A 21,089-nucleotide genomic window follows, 5' to 3' on the forward strand; every position below is an offset into this window, starting at 1 on the left:
TGAGCTCCATGTTGTGGTTATATATTTTGGAGATTAATCCTTTGTCCATTTATTCGTTTGCAAATATTTTCTCCCATTCTGAGGGCTGACTTTTCGTCTTGCTTATAGTTTCCTTTGCTTTGCAAAAGCTTTTAAGTTTAATTAGGTCCCATTTGTTTATTTTTGTTTTTATTTCCATTACTCTAGGAGGTGGGTCAAAAAAGATCCTGCTGTGATTTATGTCAAAGAGTGTTCTTCCTATGTTTTCCTCTGAGAGTTTTATAGTGTCCGGTCTTATATTTAGGTCTTTAATCCATTTGAGTTTATTTTTGTGTATGGTGTTAGGGAGTGTTCTAATTTCATTCTTTTACATGTAGCTGTCCAATTTTCCCAGCACCACTTATTGAAGACACTGTCTTTTCTCCATTGTATATCCTTGCCTGCTTTGTCATAGATTAGTTGACCATAGGTGCGTGGGGTTTATCTCTGGGCTTTCTATCCTGTTCCATTGATCTATGTTTCTATTTTTGTGCCAGTACCATATTGTCTTGATTACTGTAGCTTTGTAGTATAGTCTGAAGTCAGGGAGTCTGATTACTCCAGCTCCCTTTTTTTCCCTCAAGATTGCTTTGGCTATTTGGGTCTTCTGTGTTTCCATACAAATTTTCAGATTTTTTGCTCTAGTTCTGTAAAAACAACCATTGATAATTTGATAGGGATTGCATTGAATCTGTAGATTTCTTTGGGTAGAATAGTCATTTTCACAATATTGATTCTTCCAATCCAAGAACATGGTATATCTCTCCATCTGTTTGTGTCATCTTTGATTTCTTTCATCAGTGTCTTATAGTTTTCTGAGTACAGGTCTTTTACCTCCTTAGGTAGGTTTATTCGTATGTATTTTATTATTTTTGTTGCAATGGTGAATGGGATTGTTTCCTTAATTTCTCTTTCTGATCTTTTGTTGTTAGTGTATAGGAATGCAAGAGATTTCTGTGCATTAATTTTGTATCCTGTAACTTTACCAAATTCATTGATTAGCTCTAGTAGTTTTCTGGTGGCATCTTTAGGATTCGCTATGTATAGTATCACGTCATCTGCAAACAGTGCAGTTTTACTTCTTCTTTTCCAATTTGGATTCCTTTTATTTCTTTTTCTTCTCTGATGGCCACAGCTAGGACTTCCAGAACTATGTTGAATAATAGTGGCAGAGTGGACATCCTTGTCTTGTTCCTGATCTTAGAAGAAATGCTTTCAGTTTTTCATCATTGAGAATGATGTTTGCTGTGGGTTTGTCATCTATAGCCTTTATTATGTTGAGGTAGGTGCCCTCTATGCCCACTTTCTGGAGAGTTTTTATTATAAATGGGTGTTGAATTTTGTCAAAAGCTTTTTCTGCATCTATTGAGATGATCATATGGTTTTATTCAATTTGCTAATATGATGTATACATTGATTGATTTGGGTATGTTAAAGAATCCTTGCATCGCTGGGATAAATCCCACTTGATCATGGTGTATGATCCTTTTAATGTGTTGCTGGATTCTGTTTGCTAGTATTCTGTTGAGGATTTTTGCATCTATATTCATCAGTGATATTGATCTGTAATTTTATTCTTTTGCAGTATCTTCGTCTGGTTTTGGTATTAGGGTGATGGTGGCCCTGTAGAATGAGTTTGGGAGTGTTCCTCCCTCTGCAATTTTTTGGAAGAGTTTGAGAAGGATGGGTGTTAGCTCTTCTCTAAATGTTTGATAGAATTCACCTGTGAAGACATCTGGTCCTGGACTTTTGTTTGTTGGAAGATTTTTAATCACAGTTTCAATTTCATTACTTGTGATTGGTCTGTTCATGTTTCTGTTTCTTCCTTGTTCAGTCTTGGAAGGTTATACCTTTCTAAGAATTTGTCCATTTCTTCCAGGTTTTCCATTTTATTGGCATAGAGTTGCTTGTAGTAGTCTCTTAGGATGCTTTGTATTTCTGTGGTGTCCATTGTAACTTCTCCTTTTTCATTTCTAATTTTATTGATTTGAGTCCTCTCCCTCTTTTTCTTGATGAGTCTGGCTAAAGGTTTATCAATTTTGTTTATCTTCTCAAAGAACCACCTTTTAGCTTTATTGATCTTTGCTGTTGTTTTCTTTGTTTCTATTTCATTTATTTCTGCTCTCATCTGTGTCATTTCTTTCCTTCTGCTAACTTTGGGTTTTGTTTGTTCTTCTTTCTCCAGTTCCTTTAGGTGTAAGGTTAGGTTGTTTATTTGAGACTTTTCTTGTTTCTTGAGGTAGGATTGTATTGCTATAAACTTCCCTCTTAGAACTGCTTTTGCTGCATCCCATAGGTTTTGGATTGTCGTGTTTTTGTTGTTATTTGTCTCTAGGTATTTTTTGATTTCCTCTTTGATTTCTTCAGTGATCTCTTCGTTATTTAGTAATATATTGTTTAGCCTCCATGTGTTTATGTTTTTTATGTTTTTTTCCCTGTAATTGATTTTTTAAAAAGTTTATTTATTTATTTATTTATTTAGACTGCATTGGGTCTTTGTTGCTGTGCGTGGGCTTTCTCTAGTTGCGGCGAGTGGGGGCTACTCTTCATTGTGGTGTGCAGGCTTCTCACTGCGGTGGCTTCTCTTGTTGCAGAGTATGGGCTCTAGGTGCACAGGCTTCAGTTTGTGGCACATGGGCTCAGTAGTTGTGGCTCGCGGGCTCTAGAGCACAGGCTCAGTAGTTGCTCAGCTTAGTTGCTCCACTGCATGTGGGATCTTCCTGGACCAGAGATTGAACCTGTGTCCCCTGCACTGGAGGTGGATTCTTAATCACTGTGCCACCAGGGAAATCCCTTGTAATTGATTTCTAATCTCATAGCACTGTGGTCGGAAAAGATGCTTAATATGATTTCAATTTTCTTAAATTTACAGAGGCTTGATTTGTGACCCAAGATGTGATCTATCCTGGAGAATATTCCATGTACACTTGTGAAGATAGTGTAACCTGCTGTTTTTGTTTTTTTTTTTTTAAATTATTATTTATTTATTTATCCACCTCCTTGGCTCTGTCGGGTCTTCGTTTCTGTGCCAGGGCCTCCTCTAGGTGCGGCAAGCAGGGGCCACTCCTCATCGCGGTGCGCAGGCCTCTCACTATCGTGGCCTCTCTTGTTGCGGAGCACAGGCTCCAGATGCACAGGCTCAGTAGTTGTGGCTCACGGGCCTAGTTGCTCCGTGGCATGTGGGATCTTCCCAGACCAGGGCTCGAACCTGTGTCCCCTGCATTAGCAGGCAGACTCTCAACCACTGCGCCACCAGGGAAGCCCTAACCTGCTGTTTTTGGATGGAATGTCCTATAAATATCAATTAAATGTATCTGGTCTATTGTGTCATTTAAAGCTTGTGTTTCCTTATTAGTTTTCTGTCTGGATGATCTGTCCATTGGTGTAAGTGAGGTGTTAAAGTCCCCCACTATTATTGTGTTACTGTCGATTTCCTCTTTTATAGCTGTTAGTGTTAGCCTTATGTGTTGAGGTGCTCCTATGTTGGGTGCATATATATTTAAAATTGTTTTATCTTCTTCTTGGATTGATCCCTTGATCATTATGTAGTGTCTTCTTTGTCTCTTATAGTAGTCTTTATTTTAAAGTCTACTTTGTCTGATATGAAAATTGCTACTCCAGCTTTCTTTTGATTTCCATTTGCATGGAATATCTTTTTCCATCCCCTCACTTTCAGTCTGTATGTGTCCCTAGGTCTGAAGTGGGTCTCTTGTAGACAGCATATATATGGGTCTTGTTTTCATACCCATTCAGCCCATCTCTGTCTTTTGGTTGGAGCATTTAATCCATTTACATTTAAGGTACTTATTGATATGTATATTCCTATGACCATTTTCTTAATTGTTTTGGGTTTGTTTGTGTAGGTCCTTTTCTTCTCTTGTGTTTCCCACTTAGAGAAGTTCCTTTAGCATTTGTTGTAGAGCTGGTTTGGTGGTGCTGAATTCTCTTAGCTTTTGCTTATCTGTAAAGGTTTTAATTTCTCCATCAAATCTGAATGAGATCCTTGCTGGGCAGAGTAATCTTGGTTGTAGGTTTTTCCCTTTCATCACTTTAAATATGTCCTGCTACTCCCTTCTGGCTTGCAGAGTTTCTGCTGAAAGATCAGCTGTTAACCTTATGGGGATTCTGTTGTATCTTGTTTGTTGCTTTTCCCTTGCTACTTTTAATATTTTTTCTTTGTATTTAATTTTTGAGAGTTTAATTAATATGTGTCTTGGTGTGTTTCTCCTTGGATCTATCCTGTATGGGACTCTCTGCGCTTCCTGGACTTGATTATTCCCTTTTCCATATTAGGGAAATTTTCGACTATAATCTCTTCAAATATTTTCTCAGGTCCTTTCTCTCTTCTCCTTCTGGGACCCCTATAATGTGAATGTTGGTGCATTTAATGTTGTCCCAAAGGTCTCTTAGGCTGTCTTCATTTCTTTTCATTCTTTTTTCTTTATTCTGCTCTGTGGCAGTGATTTCCACCATTCTGTCCTCCAGGTCACTTATCCATTCTTATTCCTCAGTTATTCTGTTATTGATTCCTTCTAGTGTATTTTTCACTTCAGTTAATGTATTGTTCATCTCTGTTTGTTTGTTCTTTAATTCTTCTGGGTCTTCGTTAAACATTTCTTGCATCTTCTCTATCTTTGCCTCCATTCTTTTTCTGAGGTCCTGGATCATCTTCACTATCATTATTCTGAATTGTTTTTCTAGAAGGTTGCCTAGCTCCACCTAATTTAGCTGCTTTTCTGGGGTTTTATCTTGTTCATCATCTACATCTGGTACATAGTCCTCTGCATTTTAATTTTGTGTATCTTTCTGTGAATGTGGTTTTTGTTCCACAGCCTGCAGGATTGTAGTTCTTCTTGCTTCTGCTGTCTGCCCTCTGGTGGATGAGGCTATCTAAGAGGCCTTTGCAAATTTCCTGATGGGAGGGACTGGTGGTGGGTAGAGCTGGGTGTTGCTCTGGTGGGCAGAGCTCAGTAAAACTTTAATCTGCTTGTCTGCTGATGGATGGGGATGAGTTCCCTCCTTGTTGGTTGTTTGGCCTGAGGTGACCCAGCACTGCCGCCTATAGGCTCTTTGGTGGGGCTAATGGCAGACTCCGGGAGGGCTCACGCCAAGGAGAACTTCCCAGAACCTCTGCTGCCAGTGTCCTTGTCCCCGTAGTGAGCCACGGCCACCCCCCGCCTCTGCGGGAGACCCTCCAACACTAGCAGGTAGGTCTGGTTCAGTCTCCTGTGGGGTCACTGCTCCTTCCCTCTGGGTCCTCATGTGCACACTACTTTGTGTGTGCCCTCCAAGAGTGGACTCTCTTGTCCCCCAGACCTGTCGAAGTCGTGCAATCAAATCCCGCTAGCCTTCAAAGTCTGATTCTCTGGTAATTCCTCTGCCTGTTGCCGGACCCCCAGGTTGGGAAGCCTGACGTGGGGCTCAGAACCTTCACTTCAGTGGGTGGACTTCTGTGGTATATGTGTTCTCCAGTTTGTGAGTCACCCACCCAGCAGTTATGGGATTTGATTTTATTGTGATTGCGCCCCTCCTACCGTCTTATTGTGGCTTCTCCTTTGTCTTTGGATGTGGGGTATCTTTTTTGGTGAGTTCCAGTGTCTTCCTGTCTGATCGTTGAGCAGTCAGTTATGATTCTGGTGCTCTCACAAGAGAGAGTGAGCGCATGTCCTACTCCGCCATCTTGAACCAGTCTCCAAAACATTATCTATATACCCAGTTTTCTTGAGTTTGCAATTAAGCTGGAACCTGTCTTTTTTTTTTTCAAGTTTGTTAAATGAAGACTTTTATTGTGAGAAAGAAATCAGTTCATTATGCCTTTCTCTCCATTGAAGGTGGTAATTACCCTTTGTTGTAGCATTCACAGATTCTTTAGAGAATTATCTTCAAAATTGTGACTTTTAAAACATAGCATCAAAACTCTGTTGGGACTTCCCAGGTGGCCCAGTGGTTAAGACTTCACGCTTCCACTTCAGGGGGCGCGGGTTCGATCCCTGGTCAGGGAAATGAGATCCCACATGCCTTGAGGCATGGCCGAAAAAAAAAAAGACTCTATTATTGAGTTAACAATAAATAATAATTATTATAAATAATACATAAATAAATCTAAAAGTCCAGCTCCTATAGTGTACCATTTTCATTAAACATTTCCTTCAGTGTTTCTGCAGGGTAATCTGGAGGCAGAAACCTATACTTTAGTGATATATTACCCAGTTATAGAATTTGCATATTTCTGGTTCTAAATGTGTACTTCCTTTTGGAAATAATATGAAGTCTGGGGCACACTTCATGATTTAGGATGTTTCTTCTGCAGCCCCTGCTGCTGCCATAAGTTTTCAAATGGACTGACAGATTAGATGTACACTGCTTTTAAGACGAAGAAGTTTAGTTGTGAAATCAGATTCCTCAGCTGAGGATTGTGCTTCACAATACTGGACCCCTGGTTGTGATACTTGGTCATCTTTACACATTCCCTCATCCATTCAGTCAGTGTGTCATATCCAGAAATAAAGTGCCTATGACATGAGTAATGCTAGGCTTCAAGGAGACCCAGAGACAACGAGGAGTGTCAGTCACATCCTCCTTGATGTGTCTCCGAGCACCGCAGTTGCTCAGTAGCCATGAGTAAGATCTTTCAAATTTTGCTGAATAACTGATATTGGGGAATTTAAGCAGAAAACAGAATTAAACAGAAATTAAACAAAATTAAACAGAACAATTTAAAGTTTTGAAGTTTGGACTGCTAACCCAAGAAGAAAAGTTCTTGAAGTGTGGCCATCAGTAGAAGCATGGTGAGATGTATGCTTTGGGGGACCATTCATTGGAATATTGGTATATTGCCATATACCCATTGGAGAGCAGTGGCCAGTTCTAGAGTTGCTGATAGGAAACAGTCCCCAAGTGAGATGCAGTGAGAAAAGCAGTTTGCAGACCACGTGTAGAACACAACACCAGTGATTAAAAACAAAAAAGGAGGGGGATGTGAACACTTGGTTACGGTTGCAAAGAGAACATGTGAAAGGATTGCCGAGACCCTGGCCAGGCGAGTTGCCTCTGGGAAGGAAATTGGTGGCTGTGAAGGGCAGGGAAGCGAACTCGCTTCTTACTGCAACCAGACTTCTTGTTTCTTTTGAATTATCTACCACACTCAGGTATTACTTACCGAATTAAGTACACTAAAAATTAAATTTGGAAAACCAAAAAATCCCCACAAAAAGCAAAAGCCAGTGCACTGCCACTGATTCCAGAGCAGTCAGTTTTTTTGAACAGATATCCTTCTGCTGAAAATAGTGAAATAACAGACCTTAACACAGACGTAGAGAATGGACTTGAGGACACGGGGAGGAGGAAGGGTAAGGGTAAGCTGGGACGAAGTGAGAGAGTGGCATTGACATACATACACTACCAAATGTAAAGTAGATAGCTAGTGGGAATCAGCCACATAGCACAGGAAGATCAGCTCGGTGCTTTATGACCACCTAGAGGGGTGGGATAGGGAGGATGGGAGGGAGACACAAGAGGGAGGAGATATGGGGATATATGTATATGTATAGCTGATTCACTTTGTTATACAGCAGAAACTAACACACCATTGTAAAGCAATTATACTCCAATAAAGACGTTAAAAAAGAAAAAAAAATAGACCTTAACATTATACTTATAAACAGGATCCAAGTGAATGTGTTAGCTAATTTCCTGCACCCTTGTTTAACCACCAGGTAGTTTTTGTGGGTGTGTTTCATCTGCAAGATGGGGGTGTGGGTTTCTCTGTCTCTCTCTCTCCTGTTTCCCTGTGTGTCCCTGTTCTCTCTGTCCATAATTTGCATCTAACTGCTTCTTCACATTGAATTCTGAAAGGCAGCTTAGGATGGGGCAGTGGTAATTACAGATTTCCCCTGTCTCTCTGCTTTGTGTTTGAAAGGTTTTCAGGAATGTACAGACCCTACAGCTGTGGGAGTAGTTACCTCCCCCCAGCTACCAGAAGAATGTCGGTTATAGCCCAAAGACCAGTTAGATCCTTGTGCATTTCCTTTAAGCCTGAAACTTACATCCTTCATTCATCCAAAGACTTGGACAGACGTGTGTCTTCCTTTTTGTATACCCTAGACATCAAAGATGAAGCTCAGGTGACAAAGTGTCTTTTGAAAACACTTGCCCTTAGGGCTTCTTGTTAGCATGATTACTTATTTAACAAGTTAAGAATTTTCACTTGATATAAATACATATGATGTAACTTCAGGAAAATTCTTTATTGCATGTACTCATTTACCCAAATAAATGTTCACATATGTAATAATGGACTTTCAGTTTTTTTAATGGAGCATATGTCCTGTATTGGGTTTCTATTTTTAAATTGCACTTTTATTTGCATTACATATAATTATGCAATATACACTTTATAGTTCACCCTGAACTGACTGAATTATTTATATGAGGTTTTAAATACAGAGATATATAAACATTAAAGCTACAATGTCAGAAGTAAACTTGGCTTTCCTTTTATATAAAATGAATGCTAAATATATCTTTTATTCTTGAGAACTCAGACCCATCAAACACATTTAGGTAAGTTTTTTTCTCCTGAGTACATTTTAGTTTAGAAAATTCTTTAAAAAAAAAATCTGTGATTCTATCCTCCTACACAATCAGTTAAGATATTTTCCCCACCCGAGTAAAACTTATTAATATAACAATTTTAAATTTCAGTACAATTAAACTAAAGTTGATCAACTATTTGAGGCTAGGTGACAAATTTAAACTAATTTATTTCACATAATACATTGAATTTATATAAGGATTATAAATAGTTCTAAATAAGAGTAGTATTTGAGATTGTTTTGTTTACTTTAAATTCAGACTAGAAGTTTAAACTTCTTTGCTTTGAATTTTTTTTTAAAATTTAAATAGCTTTTTTCATGTCATCATTTTAGAGCACCTAGTGGTTTGCAAGTATCTTCAACAGCATGAGTTGACTAATTGTTTGCATGTAATCAAAACTAGCCAAGAAGATTAAAAGACCAGGAGAAAACTGAAATTTCCATATTATGATTAGATAAAAAGGAGAAGAAACTTATGTCCACAAAATCAGAAGATTAGAATAAAATAAGAGGGGAAAGAATATCCACAAAATTAGAAGGCGGAAAGAGAGAGAAAACGAGGTATTAGCCTCTGCTTCCTCCATTGACCTCAGCAGAGATTGGATACTAGTGATAAATAATCTTTGTATATGATTTAAAAAAAATTCTTTCAGAAGCCCAGAGCAGTCTACTTGCCTTTTATCAGGCTCAGTTCCTTTTTGTGGCTGTATACTGTTACAATTAAAAAAGAAGTTGGTTTTTAAGTTAGTCTTGATTTTTCATCCATCCCATTTTATTAAAAATTTTGAAATCTTTTCTTTTTAATTGAGAAAGGCATAGGTGTTAATGAGAAAGATCCCCTAGTATATGTGGAATATATGTGGTCATATTCTTTTTCCGTTTGAGCTTTTCCAAAGGCAGCTGCAAAGTGTTTGAATTCCACAGACGTTGACATATGTTTACGTAAGTCTGTTTGACCATCAGCAGAAGATTACATTTCCACATCTCACTGTGGACTGTTTTAAGCAGATGTGTCTTACTCCAGAAAAAGCCAACTTTTCTCTCCTTTCCTTTGCATTTGTCATCACTGCATTTTTCAGAATTTCAAAAAGGTTATAAGCAACAACAAAAAGGAACAGCTGTGCCTTTATTTCTCCAGAATAGAGGTTATTTCTAAGTTTCCCAGTATGGTAAGTCAGCTTTTGCCAATTACTGTGGTGAAACTGAATCCCAGTCCTTTTCAGGAAGATGGCTATTTTCTTTTTTTTTTTTTTTTTTAAGATGGCTATTTTCAAAGTTCACTTTTTTTTTTTTTGTTACAATGTGATGTCAATTCCTGGTGTGGAGGTCACAAGCTTCCAGAAAAGAAATTGAGCTAGCATGCCTTGGAAATCATGAGACTTGCTTAATGAGAGAGTTAGTTATATAAAATTGAAATCGAAATTGAAAAATTATCTTTAAAAAGTAAGAGATCAGTTACAGACAGAGCATTTATTTGGCTCTTATTGGCTAATTTCATTGTCAGTAGAAATTGGTAGAAAAAACTGCTACAAATTTTAAATGTTTAGCCATACTCTAAAAACTTTAAGTATTTACTTTTAAGTAGAGAAAATCGGTCTGTCCATATAAAATACAGAAGTTATAGTGCTAATATGTCATAAAAATAAATTCCTATCTTCTGCTAAAAATTTCAAGAGATTTTGTTGTACTACATAAAATTTTCGATAGCTTAAAGGCTTTTGTGTCAATGCCAGAGAATTGATAGTCGTTTGACTATCATTTGATTGAAATTTTATTCCCTTTTTGTGTGAGGTGAATTTCCCTCATTATTGTCATATCCTAATAGTTGACTGGTGTTTAAAAAAACAAAACAAAACATTAATTTCATGTGATTTTTTTGTGTGCATGCTTAAAAGAACATTGAATAATAAGGAATGTCTAAATCAACAACAACAAAAAGAATAACTTTTTAATTCTCTATTTGTGTTTAACTAAGGGTTTTAAATTTGGGATTACAAATGGAGACCGTCAATTGGTTTGTGTAGTATTTAAAATTTTTTTCTTTGATTTGTTGCTAATATTTAAAAATGGGAAAAATTTTTTTAAATGGGAGACTTTACGTATGAATCCAGATTCCCAGATTTTGGTGAATAATTGGAAGATCTGGTCTTCTTCCATCACAGTAGCACTTACTGGAGCCACAGAGCATCTGCCCCACCCCCATCTTTATCTCCAGCTCCCACAGGTCCATACCAGGCACTTTGCCCTTCATGCTTTCTGCCTGCCTGTGTAGGCATTTGAATTTGCTGTCTTTAATTTAAATATAAAACTTACAATGAGTTATGAGTGTGAAAATCAGCTTTGAAAGTTGCTAAATTCTATCCCAGAATTCTGTTTAGTACAGTTTTTTTTTAAATGATTAATGCTTTCATTTTAATTAGATCTGTAACTGAGTAACAGAAATGTGTCCTTTTAAATATGGTGTATTGAAATTCAGCATTGTATTGCAATGCTGTGTTTACTGATTGATGATTTTTGGAGTAACAGCATTTATACAATAAAGGAACAAAGATAGTTTCTGACTTGGACATTCTGAACATATGGCTAATCTTCTAAATGGATCAGATGAAACAAAGCCCAGTCCTTAAATCCGCCTTCACTGAGCACCCACCATGGACACAAGACCCTGCATTAGCCAAGGTTGACAAAGAAGTCATTTCCACCTCTTTTTAGGGAAGTTAAACATAGCTGGAAATAAAGGCAAAATAGAGTATGAAGTGAGAAAAACCCATCAGAACTTCAGGGCGAGACCTCTGGGAGTTCAAGGCAAGATGTCCTTCTCCTATCCAGGGGGTTCAGGGAAAGCCACGTGGACTTGGACTTGCTGTTTGTTTCCCAAGTTCACTTTGACTTATATGACAAAAATGGGTCTGGAGCATGACGAATGACAAATAATTTGGACATGATGGGGCGAGAGCAAGGGCCCCCAGTGTGAAATTCTCTGGCGGGCAGGTATATTCAGGTGGTGATCCTGACTTGTCATGGTGTAGAATGGTTGAAAATTGGCGTGGTAAATAAAGCTCCAGGTACATTACTATGACTCAGCTTTTTTTTCCCCTTCTGTTGACACTACTCCAAAGTCATTATTTTGGGTCGTTTGGTCTTATTTTGCATGAGTGAATCATTTAATAACTATTATTGCTCTGGTGTAATGCCAGCCTCATAAATACCAGTGCAGACTTAAGACCAACAAAAATGGATTCTAAGGTGGTCCTTTCAAATGTCAGAGGATATTGTTAATTAGATCTTTTAAAGATTATCATCAACATGAACCCAAACTTAAAAAAAAATCGAAGACACCTTGTGGACATCCAGTACCCCTCTCCTTTGTAGTCTGAGAAGCACTGATCTAATCTAATTTCTAGTTTTTGATGCCAACTGAAGCTCACAGAGGGAAGGGACATTCTCAAGCTCACACAGTATGAGATAGTGGCAGTTGTGGGACCAGAACCCAAGTCTCATGTTCCTCCTTTATTGCATATTCCACTGCACCTTGGGGTTTTTTTTTGTTTTTTTAAAAAATTAATTTATGTATTATTCATTTTTGACTGTGTTGGGTCCTCGTTGCTGCACGCGGGCTTTCTCTAGTTGTGGCGAGCAGGGACTACTCTTCCTTGCGGTCCGCAGGCTTCTCACTGCGGTGGCTTCTCTTGTTGCGGAGCAAGGGCTCTAGGCACGCGGGCTTCAGTAGTTGTGGCACGTGGGCTCAGTAGTTGTGGCACGTGGGCTCTAGAGCGCAGTCTCAGTAGTTGTGGTGCACGGTCTTAGTTGCTCCGCGGCATGTGGGATCTTCCCGGACCAGGGCTTGAACCCGTGTCCCCTGCATTGGCAGGAGGATTCTTAATCTCTGCGCCACCAGGGAAGTCCCCACTGCACCTTGTTAACCATAAAAAATGTTGTGCAACATAGTGTTACAGACTTTGGGGGATTAGTTTGGAAAGGCAATGCACCTATGTAATATTGCTATGGGAAAATAGGTTTATTTCTCTATCTTTTAAAAAATTTTTATTTTTTTATCGAAGTATAGTTGATTTACATTATCATGTTAGTTTCAGGTGTATGGCACAGTGAGATATATATATATATATATATATATATATATATATATATATATATATATTATTTTTCAGATTCTTTTCCCTTAATAGGTTATTACAAAATATTGAGTATAGTTCCCTATGCTATACAGTAGCCCCTTGTTGGTTATCTATATTATATATATAGTAGTGTGTATATGTAAATCCCAACCTCCTAATTTATCCCCCTCCCCCTTCCCCTTTGGTAACCAGACCAGCAATGCTCCTTGGAATGACTCATGACAGAAATGGGGCAAATGACTCCCCAATTACCCAAGACTGAGAGGTTTCCTGGGAATGTGGGACTTTTGGTGCAAAAATGGACAGTTGGCCATCCTACATGTAAATATATGAATGCATCATGCTTAAGATGTTGCTTTTGGTGAAGAAGCAGAAGTATTCATATTCTGCATCAGAATTTTCCCCCCAAAGTTTGCGTATTATTTGCAAAACTTTCTTCTAGAAACATAGTTACACCTTCCATTGGATGGTTACAAACTAACAATTTATTACAAACTAAAAATTTTGTTAACTTCTGGAGGTAACTTCTGTAGGGTGTGTTATGAGCTTATATAATTTCTTGCTGCCATCTAGTGGCTAAATTCAACAGGACCTTGGTGATTAGCAATCTTAAATGTAACATTTTAATGTTTAAAGGCCTTGACACAAAAACAAACCAGTGGGATTTGTCAGGGGATTGTTAGTAATTAGTAGACATTAAGAGCTCTTACAATGATTAAATGTAGACATTTCAGATGGCTCGAAAAATATGGTTTTTATTTTCATGTAGAGTAGCTTTTCATGTAAGATGCCTCTCATGTGGTGTTTTTATTTATTTATTTATTTTTGGCTGCCTTGGGTCTTCGTTGCTGCACACAGGCTTCCTCTAGTTGTGGCGAGCGGGGGCTACTCTTCGTTGCAGGTGTGCGGGCTTATCACTGTGGTGGCTTCACTTGTTGCGGAGCACGGGCTCTAGGCGCCTGGACTCAGTAGTTGTGGCTCACGGGCTCTAGAGTGCAGGCTCAGTAGTTGTGGCACACGGGCTTAGTTGCTCCGCGGCATGTGAGATCTTCCCAGACCAGGGCTCGAACCTGTGTCCCCTGCATTGGCAGGCGGATTCTTAACCACTACACCACCAGGGAAGCCCTCATGTAGTGTTCTTGAAACTCTTTATTAAAGTGCATTTTATATGGAGAAAAGTGTTCCTATCATAAGCACATATGTGCGAATTTCTATGAAGTGAACACAGTAACTATACCATTACCCACCCCTCCCCCAAATATAACCACTGACTTTTAGCACCATCATTTTGTTTGATTTTGTACTTCACATAAAGTGGAAGGAGACGGTATATACTCTATGGCTTGCAGCTTATATAGTATTTTAATGCTAAAGTAATTCACGTTTGTTTTCAACCTGGGCAATGCAGTAGCTAACAAAGACAATTAGATTAACCAAAAACATTAGAAAGCCCAAACCATTCTTATCATTTTAGTATTTTTCCTGACAGTCTTCTTGAGGGGAGCAGAGGTATGCATGTAGTGTGTGTGTGTGCACGCCCTGCACGGATAGTGTATACCTACATTCGCATCTGTACAGAAGTGGGACTGTATTCCACACCCTGTCTTATAACCTTTGTAACTTCTATTTCCTGAACATTGTTCCATTTATAAGACTCATATTTAAAGAGCAACGTATCTTGAATGGACATGTGTCTTCCCTGAGAAGACTGAGTCTTCTTCTGTGGCCCACATTTGGTGGTGGGTGGATTATGGGATGGAGGCAGGAAGCCTGTAGCAGTGGAGGGGCTGGGCTTGGGGAGGAGGGGTTCTCTGCACAGGAAGACCTTCCGCCTTCCCCCCCGGCTGTGGGCTGCTCCGCACCTGGCCACACGGCCATGGCTCCCACAGTAAATGCTCTCCTTTCCTTTTCCTGCAGCATTGGTATCATCTATGGTTTTGTGGCGAACCAACACATAAGGACTCACGTTGAAAAGACTCGGAAATTGTCAGAAAGTAATTTCAACGACTTGAGAACTCTCCTGAATGCAGCTCCAGGGGTAAGGACCACAATCTGTATGTCCCATGCTGCTTTGTGTTTGAGGCCTTTGGGAGTTCCTGTATATATTTGGAATCTTCTTTGGACCTTCTGGAAACCCTATAATCATTGTAGACAGGTGTTGTCTTTTTATTTTAAAGATAAAGGAATAAAGGCCTAGCAAGTGATTTTCAAAAGAGTACAAAGCATAATTTCAGAATTGGTGCTTTTATTTTATTGCATTTTACTTTATTTCTTTTCTTTTATTAAAGTATAACATATAATTATATTACTTATTATAAAAGTGCTTAACCATTTTAAAGGTCTCATGACTTTTTCAGTTTTATTTATTTATTTTTGGCTGTGTTGGTCTTCATTGCTGCGTGCGGGCTTTCTCTAGTTGTAGCGAGCGGGGGCTACTTTTCGTTGCGGTGTGCGGGCTTCTCATTGCAGTGGCTTCTCTTGTTGCGGAGCATGGGCTCTAGGCGTGCGGGCTTCAGTAGTTGTGTCTCATGGGCTCAGTAGTTGTGGTGCACGGGCTTAGTTGCTCTGCGGCATGTGGGATATTCCTAGACCTGGGCTCGAACCCGTGTCCCCTGCATTGGCAGACAGATTCTTAACCACTGCGCCACCAGGGAAGCCCCATGACTTTTTTAAAAAAGAAAAATCTTTGGTGCCACTGTCCTTTCTTTTTCACAATATCATTAACTCCCCATCGTTTCCTTGAAGTTACTCTGGTAATGAAACCTTTCTGTTTTATAAAAACTTATTTGCTAATATCTGTATAGATGTGTAAAATTCCTTGGGAAGGAGAGACACACACACATACGCACGGAGGTTGTCTCTGGGGACAGGGTGACCTGAGGGTACCTTTTTTCTGTATCCCAGAAGCACATTGATGCTTTGCCTATTCAGAACATCTTTTTTAAAAACCTCTCAGCAGAGGGCTTCCCTGGTGGTGCAGTGGTTAAGAATCCGCCTGCCAATGCAGGGGACACAGGTTCGAGCCCAGGTCCAGGAAGATCCCACATGCCACAGAGCAACTAAGCCCATGCGCCACAACTTATGAACCTGCCCTCTAGAGCCCATGAGTCACAGCTACTGAAGCCCGCAGGCCTAGAGCCCATGCTCTGCAACAAGAGAAGCCACTGCAATGAGAAGCCCGCGCACCACAAGGAAGAGTAGCCCCTGCTCGCTGCAACTAGAGAAAGCCCGTGCGCAGCAACGAAGACCCAACACAGCCAAAAATTAAATAAATAAATAAATAAATAAATAAATAAATAAATAAAAACCTCTCAGCAGAAACCATCAAACATATGATGCTGAGCTAATGGGTACCAGCATGCAGAGAGAAGGATGCTATCCTATTAGATTCACTAAGAGCCTGCCAGAATCCATGGGCTTCCTTACACAGGGATGTGTTCTTATAGGTTTAATATATTCTAAAAAAATGCTAACACATTAAATATGGTACTAGTTTTTTAATATGTGGTTGGAACTAAAAATGCAAGGAGTGCAGTAATTTTTAATATTGAGATTATAGAAGCTAACTTTATTCAGCTTTATAGCCTGTGCAGAGAGGGAAATGCTTCATTTCCCCAGTTTGTGAGTAAAAATTCATAGTATTTTTTACCTATCATTCTAAAGATGCCAAAGTAAAATCTGTTTCCTAAAAAGTTGGCAAAGTTAAACACATAGCAATCATGGCTGGTGAACTTTGCGATTGCTTTCATAATCTTGGAAAGAGACTAAAGTGTTATGGCTTTGGGGGAAACTTATCTAGTTCAAAATATATGAAAGAGCTCTAACAAGTCTAGAAAAAATTGGGCAGAGAATGTCAATAATTGATTTACAGAGGAAATATAACTGGTCCCAAACATCATAAATTTTTTTTAATACATCTTTATTGGAGTATAATTGCTTCACAATGCCGTGTTAGTTTCTGTTGTACAACAAAGTGAATCAGCCGTATGCATACATATATCCCCATATCCCCTCCCTCTTGAGCCTCCCTCCCACTCTCCCTCTTCCACCCTTCTACGTCGCCGCAAAGCACCGAGCTGATCTCCCTGTGCTATGCAGCTGCTTCCCACTAGCTAACTATTTTACAGTCGGTAGTGTATATATATCAATACTACTCTCACTTCGCCCCAGCTTCCCCCTCCCCACTGTGTCCTCAAGTCCATTCGCTATGTCTACGTCTTTATTCCTGCTCTGCCACTAGGTTCATCAGTACCATTTTTTTTTTTTTTAGATTCCATATGTATGTGTCAGCATACGGTATTTCTTTTTCTCTTTCTGACTTACTTCACTCTGTATGACAGACTCTAGGTCCGTCCACCTCACTACAAATAACTCAGTTTCGTTTCTTTTTACGGCTGAATAATATTCCATTGTATATATGTGCCACATCTTATCTATCCATTCATCTGTCAGTAGACACTTAGGTTGCTTCCATGTCCTGGCGATTGTAAATAGAGCTGCAATGAACATTGTGGTACATGACTCTTTTTGAATTATGGTTTTCTCAGGGTATATGCCCAGTAGTGGGATTGCTGAGTCGTATGGTAGTTCTATTTTTACTTTTTTAAGGAATCTCCATACTGTTCTCCATAGCAACTGTATCAATTTACATTCCCACCAACAGCGCAGGAGGATTCCCCTTTCTCCACACCCTCTCCAGCAATTATTGTTTGTAGACTTTTTGATGTTGACCATTGTGACCGGTGTGAGGTGATACCTCATTGTGGTTCTGATTTGCATTTCTCTAATGATTAGTGATGTTGAGCATCTTTTCACGTGTCTCTTGGCCATCTGTATGTCTTCTCTGGTGAAATGTCTATTTAGGTCTTCTGCCCATTTTTTAATAGGGTTGTTTGTTTTTTTGATATTGAGCTCCATGAGCTGTTTGTATACTTTGGAGATTAATCCTTTGTCCATTGTTTCATTTGCAAGTTAACCTTAGTCTAGTAATTGGAGAAATGAACAATTAAAAATGCACATTTTCACTAAGAAGATGGGCAATAGTTATTTTATTTAAAAGTGGTAACACCCAGTGTTGCAGAGGGTGTGGGGAAGCAGACCCACAAAGACACAGTAGGCAGAAGGGTGCGTGGCCCCAGCAGAGGTCAGTAATAGCTGCTAAGTAAAATGATCCTAGGGTGGTGGATTTCACACAGTGTCAAATTCTCTGCAGTTCCTCCTTTCGAGAGGTGGATCTGTTTTCCATCTCCTCAAATCTTGGATGTGTCTGTGACCTGCTTTGACCAAACGAATGAAGTAGACGTGACCTTGTGCTAGTTTTGACCTTAGGCTTCCAAAGGCCTTGCAGTGTCTACTCTTGTCCTCTTGCTAGAGGGACCACTACATGAAAACACCCAGGCTGGCCGCTTGGGAGGAGAGACCACATAGAGAGAGGGATCCATTTGTCCCCAGCCAAGCCAGCGCCAACCAGGAGATCGGCATAGCCAATCCACAGAATCAGGAGAAATAAGAAATCATAGTTCTTAAGCCAGTAAGAAGTCTGAGCATCCAAAAAATAGAAATATCTCTAAGAACCTGCTTTCTTTTAAAAAACACTCTGATTCAGGATAATTTTCATATGTTAAATCTCTTTTTATTGTGGTTTGGGAAACCTCCAGAAGAAGAGGTTTCATGTAATCTTTTTTTTTTTTTTTTTTTTTAAGCAAATCGACTATGTACTGGACCAGTATACCACCACAAAGGCAAGGGCATTCTCGGATCTGGACAGTGAGTAAACTTGAACGTTGCCTCAAATGTGTTTGTTTTGGCGAGAAGATGCTATGGCCATGTCCCATAAAACATGGACTAAGAAATGTAGTATTATGTTTCTGCAATTTCTGCGTGAACAAAGGGGGAAAGCAGAACAGTAATTCCCTAGCATTACTGACAACGTGTAGTTTGTTACTCAGCCATTAAAGCCTAGCATTTATTATAAAAATGTTTCTGCTTTCCTGCAGTCACAGGCACCTGTTCTTCACTCCCCATGCGAGAGAAGAATTGGGTCTCTGTCCGATATGCTGTTAAAGACAGATATGGGCCCCCCGGAGAAGCCAGTGGCTTCAGGAATTAGAGGGGTGGGTGGTGCTGGTCCCCACATGCTCAGTGGTTAGCAACCATGGGCTGTTTTGCCCTCAAGACGACATCTGGCAACATCTGGAGGCATTTTCAGTGTCCCGGTTGGGTCCCATCCTTTGGCAGAGGCCGGGGATGTGGCTAAAAACCCTGCAACGCACCGGGCAGGTCCCACAGGAAAGACGGATCCGGCCCCCGACGTCGATGGAGCCCGGGTTCAGAAACCCTGGTCCGGCTGGAGAGGTTAGGGACACCTGCAGCCGTGAATCAAGGTGATGAGGTGAACCTATTCCTAGTACAAAGAAACCCCGAGTTTGCGGTGGTTAAGTTTTCACGGGGAGCGCAGCTGGTGTGAGGGCTTGGAAGTGTGCCAAGAAATCTCCGCACGAGAGTCCACGGCCGTATGGGGTGTGGAGTGAAAAGTGGGATTTCACGTCGGGAGAGACTAAACCAGGCAACGAAATCGGCATCGGGAAGAGACTGAGATGTAAGAGGAGACTAAAGAAAGAGACCCCACCCTCACTGTCCCTTTTGCTTCTTGGAATGTAGATATTAAGTTGTTGCTGGGAGGCGGAATTTTCGAACACCTCAAACCTAGAGTGGTCCCTGTGCTGGATGACATCAAGGCCATGGCAGAAGGTGAGCACTGTGGCAGCAGGACCAAGACAGCCTCCACCCGGAAGGCTCAGCCTCCGAGGCTCCCTCGCCCTTTTCTCGTTTTCCCTGAGGGTCAGCTGGGGCAGAGCCACAGTCTGTCCTTCCTTCCTCCCTCCCTCCCTCCCTTTCTCTCTTCCATCCTTCCCACCTCCCTTCCCTCCTTCCTTTTTCCCTTCCCTCCTCCCTCCCTCCCTCCCTTCTTTCCTTCCTTCCTTCCACACCTGGCCCCTGCCTATCTTTCCAGTCTCTTCCACCAGCACCCCACTTTCCATTCCACCCGTGAATCTCAGTGTTCATTCTGATGTAAGTCCCCAAAGGTGTTATTCTTCCCCAGACCCTGTACTTCACAGGCTTCCTCTGCCTGAAATGCCACAGAACCTTCTTCATCTAACATACATATTAGAAAATTGTGTTCCTAGAATGTGTATTTAGCCTTGACAAAGACTGAAGTTTAAAACAGCAAGGCTTATCTTTAGAATGAGTCTTACCCCTATGGTTGAATCATAGTCAATCACAGCAGAGGTTCAGTGGTACCTGAATAAAGGAAAATAGATGGAGGAAAAAAGAAAACGAACAAAAAAATAAGTTTTCTTGCTCTTGTCCTTACTGGGATATTGTTAGTGTACAACAGTTGTCCGAAGTTCACAACAAATACACTTAAACTCAATTGAAATAAATCTTCAGCCAGTGGTTAATTTTGGTTCTGTCCATTAGCCGTATTTCTGACGGAAGGAGATGGGTTGGGGAGGGGTCCTTCCTTCCTTCCTTCCCCTCATGGTGAGGAAATGAGGCCTCCTGCCAACCGTGTTATTGACCGAGGAAGCTGATTGTCCAGCCCCAGTCAGTCCTCAGATGAACGCAGCCCCTGCTGCCAGCTTGACTGCAACCTCAGGAGAGATCCTGAGCTCAACCACTCAGCTAAGCCAATCCCAGATTTCTGACCCTCACATACTGTGTGAGATAGTAAACCTTTGTAGTTTTAAGCTGCTGACTTTTGGAATAATATCTCCTGCAGCAATAGATAACTAATACGGTGCACAATCCGCAGTGGCAGCTATTTTCCTAAACCATCAATTTCCTATCCAGCCTTCAACACATGGAGAAGGAGAACTAAAAGCTTCTGATTTCCTAGTCAATATACTATGCTATTTGTGACTCATCAGAATATAATACTCCTTGATTTTAAGGCAGCATATATTGTATAGACCATTGGATTAATTAATGTCTTTTTTGGGGAAAAGAGGAAAGTACCACATTAAATGCAAAATTGATTGCATGCTCATTTCACTAAAGTTAAAATGTAGAAAAGAAAGCAAAAGGAGCCAGTGAATCAGGGAAATACGGTAATCTTTAAAAACTGAAAGATGGCCCACTATGGAAACAAAAAATAATGAGTGAAAGAAAAAATGCACAAAAATGGTAACACAATGGACTAATAAGGGGCATTGTTTTAGATAAAGAGCTCAGTGTCCAAGGAGTGTAACCTCTTATTCCTGTTAATTAGTACATTTTCTTACAACTGAGTGTTACATTTCTTTCCTCCAATAACCCCATTTACGACACAAAACGAACT

General features: G+C 40.1%; 1 protein-coding gene across 4 annotated transcripts in view; it reads left to right on the forward strand.

The window, feature by feature from the left end:
* Nucleotides 1–21,089, forward strand: part of PROM1 (prominin 1) — a 95,993-nt gene that overhangs the window by 37,484 nt on the left and 37,420 nt on the right. For all 4 annotated transcript variants that reach the window (XM_059923303.1, XM_059923302.1, XM_059923304.1 and 1 more), the window contains exons 5-7: nt 14,666–14,786; nt 18,451–18,514; nt 19,409–19,498. In XM_059923303.1, coding sequence (XP_059779286.1) covers nt 14,666–14,786; nt 18,451–18,514; nt 19,409–19,498 — 275 coding nt within the window. The remainder of the gene's footprint in view (nt 1–14,665; nt 14,787–18,450; nt 18,515–19,408; nt 19,499–21,089) is intronic.

Source organism: Balaenoptera ricei, chromosome 5 (assembly GCF_028023285.1).
Source record: "Balaenoptera ricei isolate mBalRic1 chromosome 5, mBalRic1.hap2, whole genome shotgun sequence".
Taxonomy (NCBI): domain Eukaryota; kingdom Metazoa; phylum Chordata; class Mammalia; order Artiodactyla; family Balaenopteridae; genus Balaenoptera; species Balaenoptera ricei.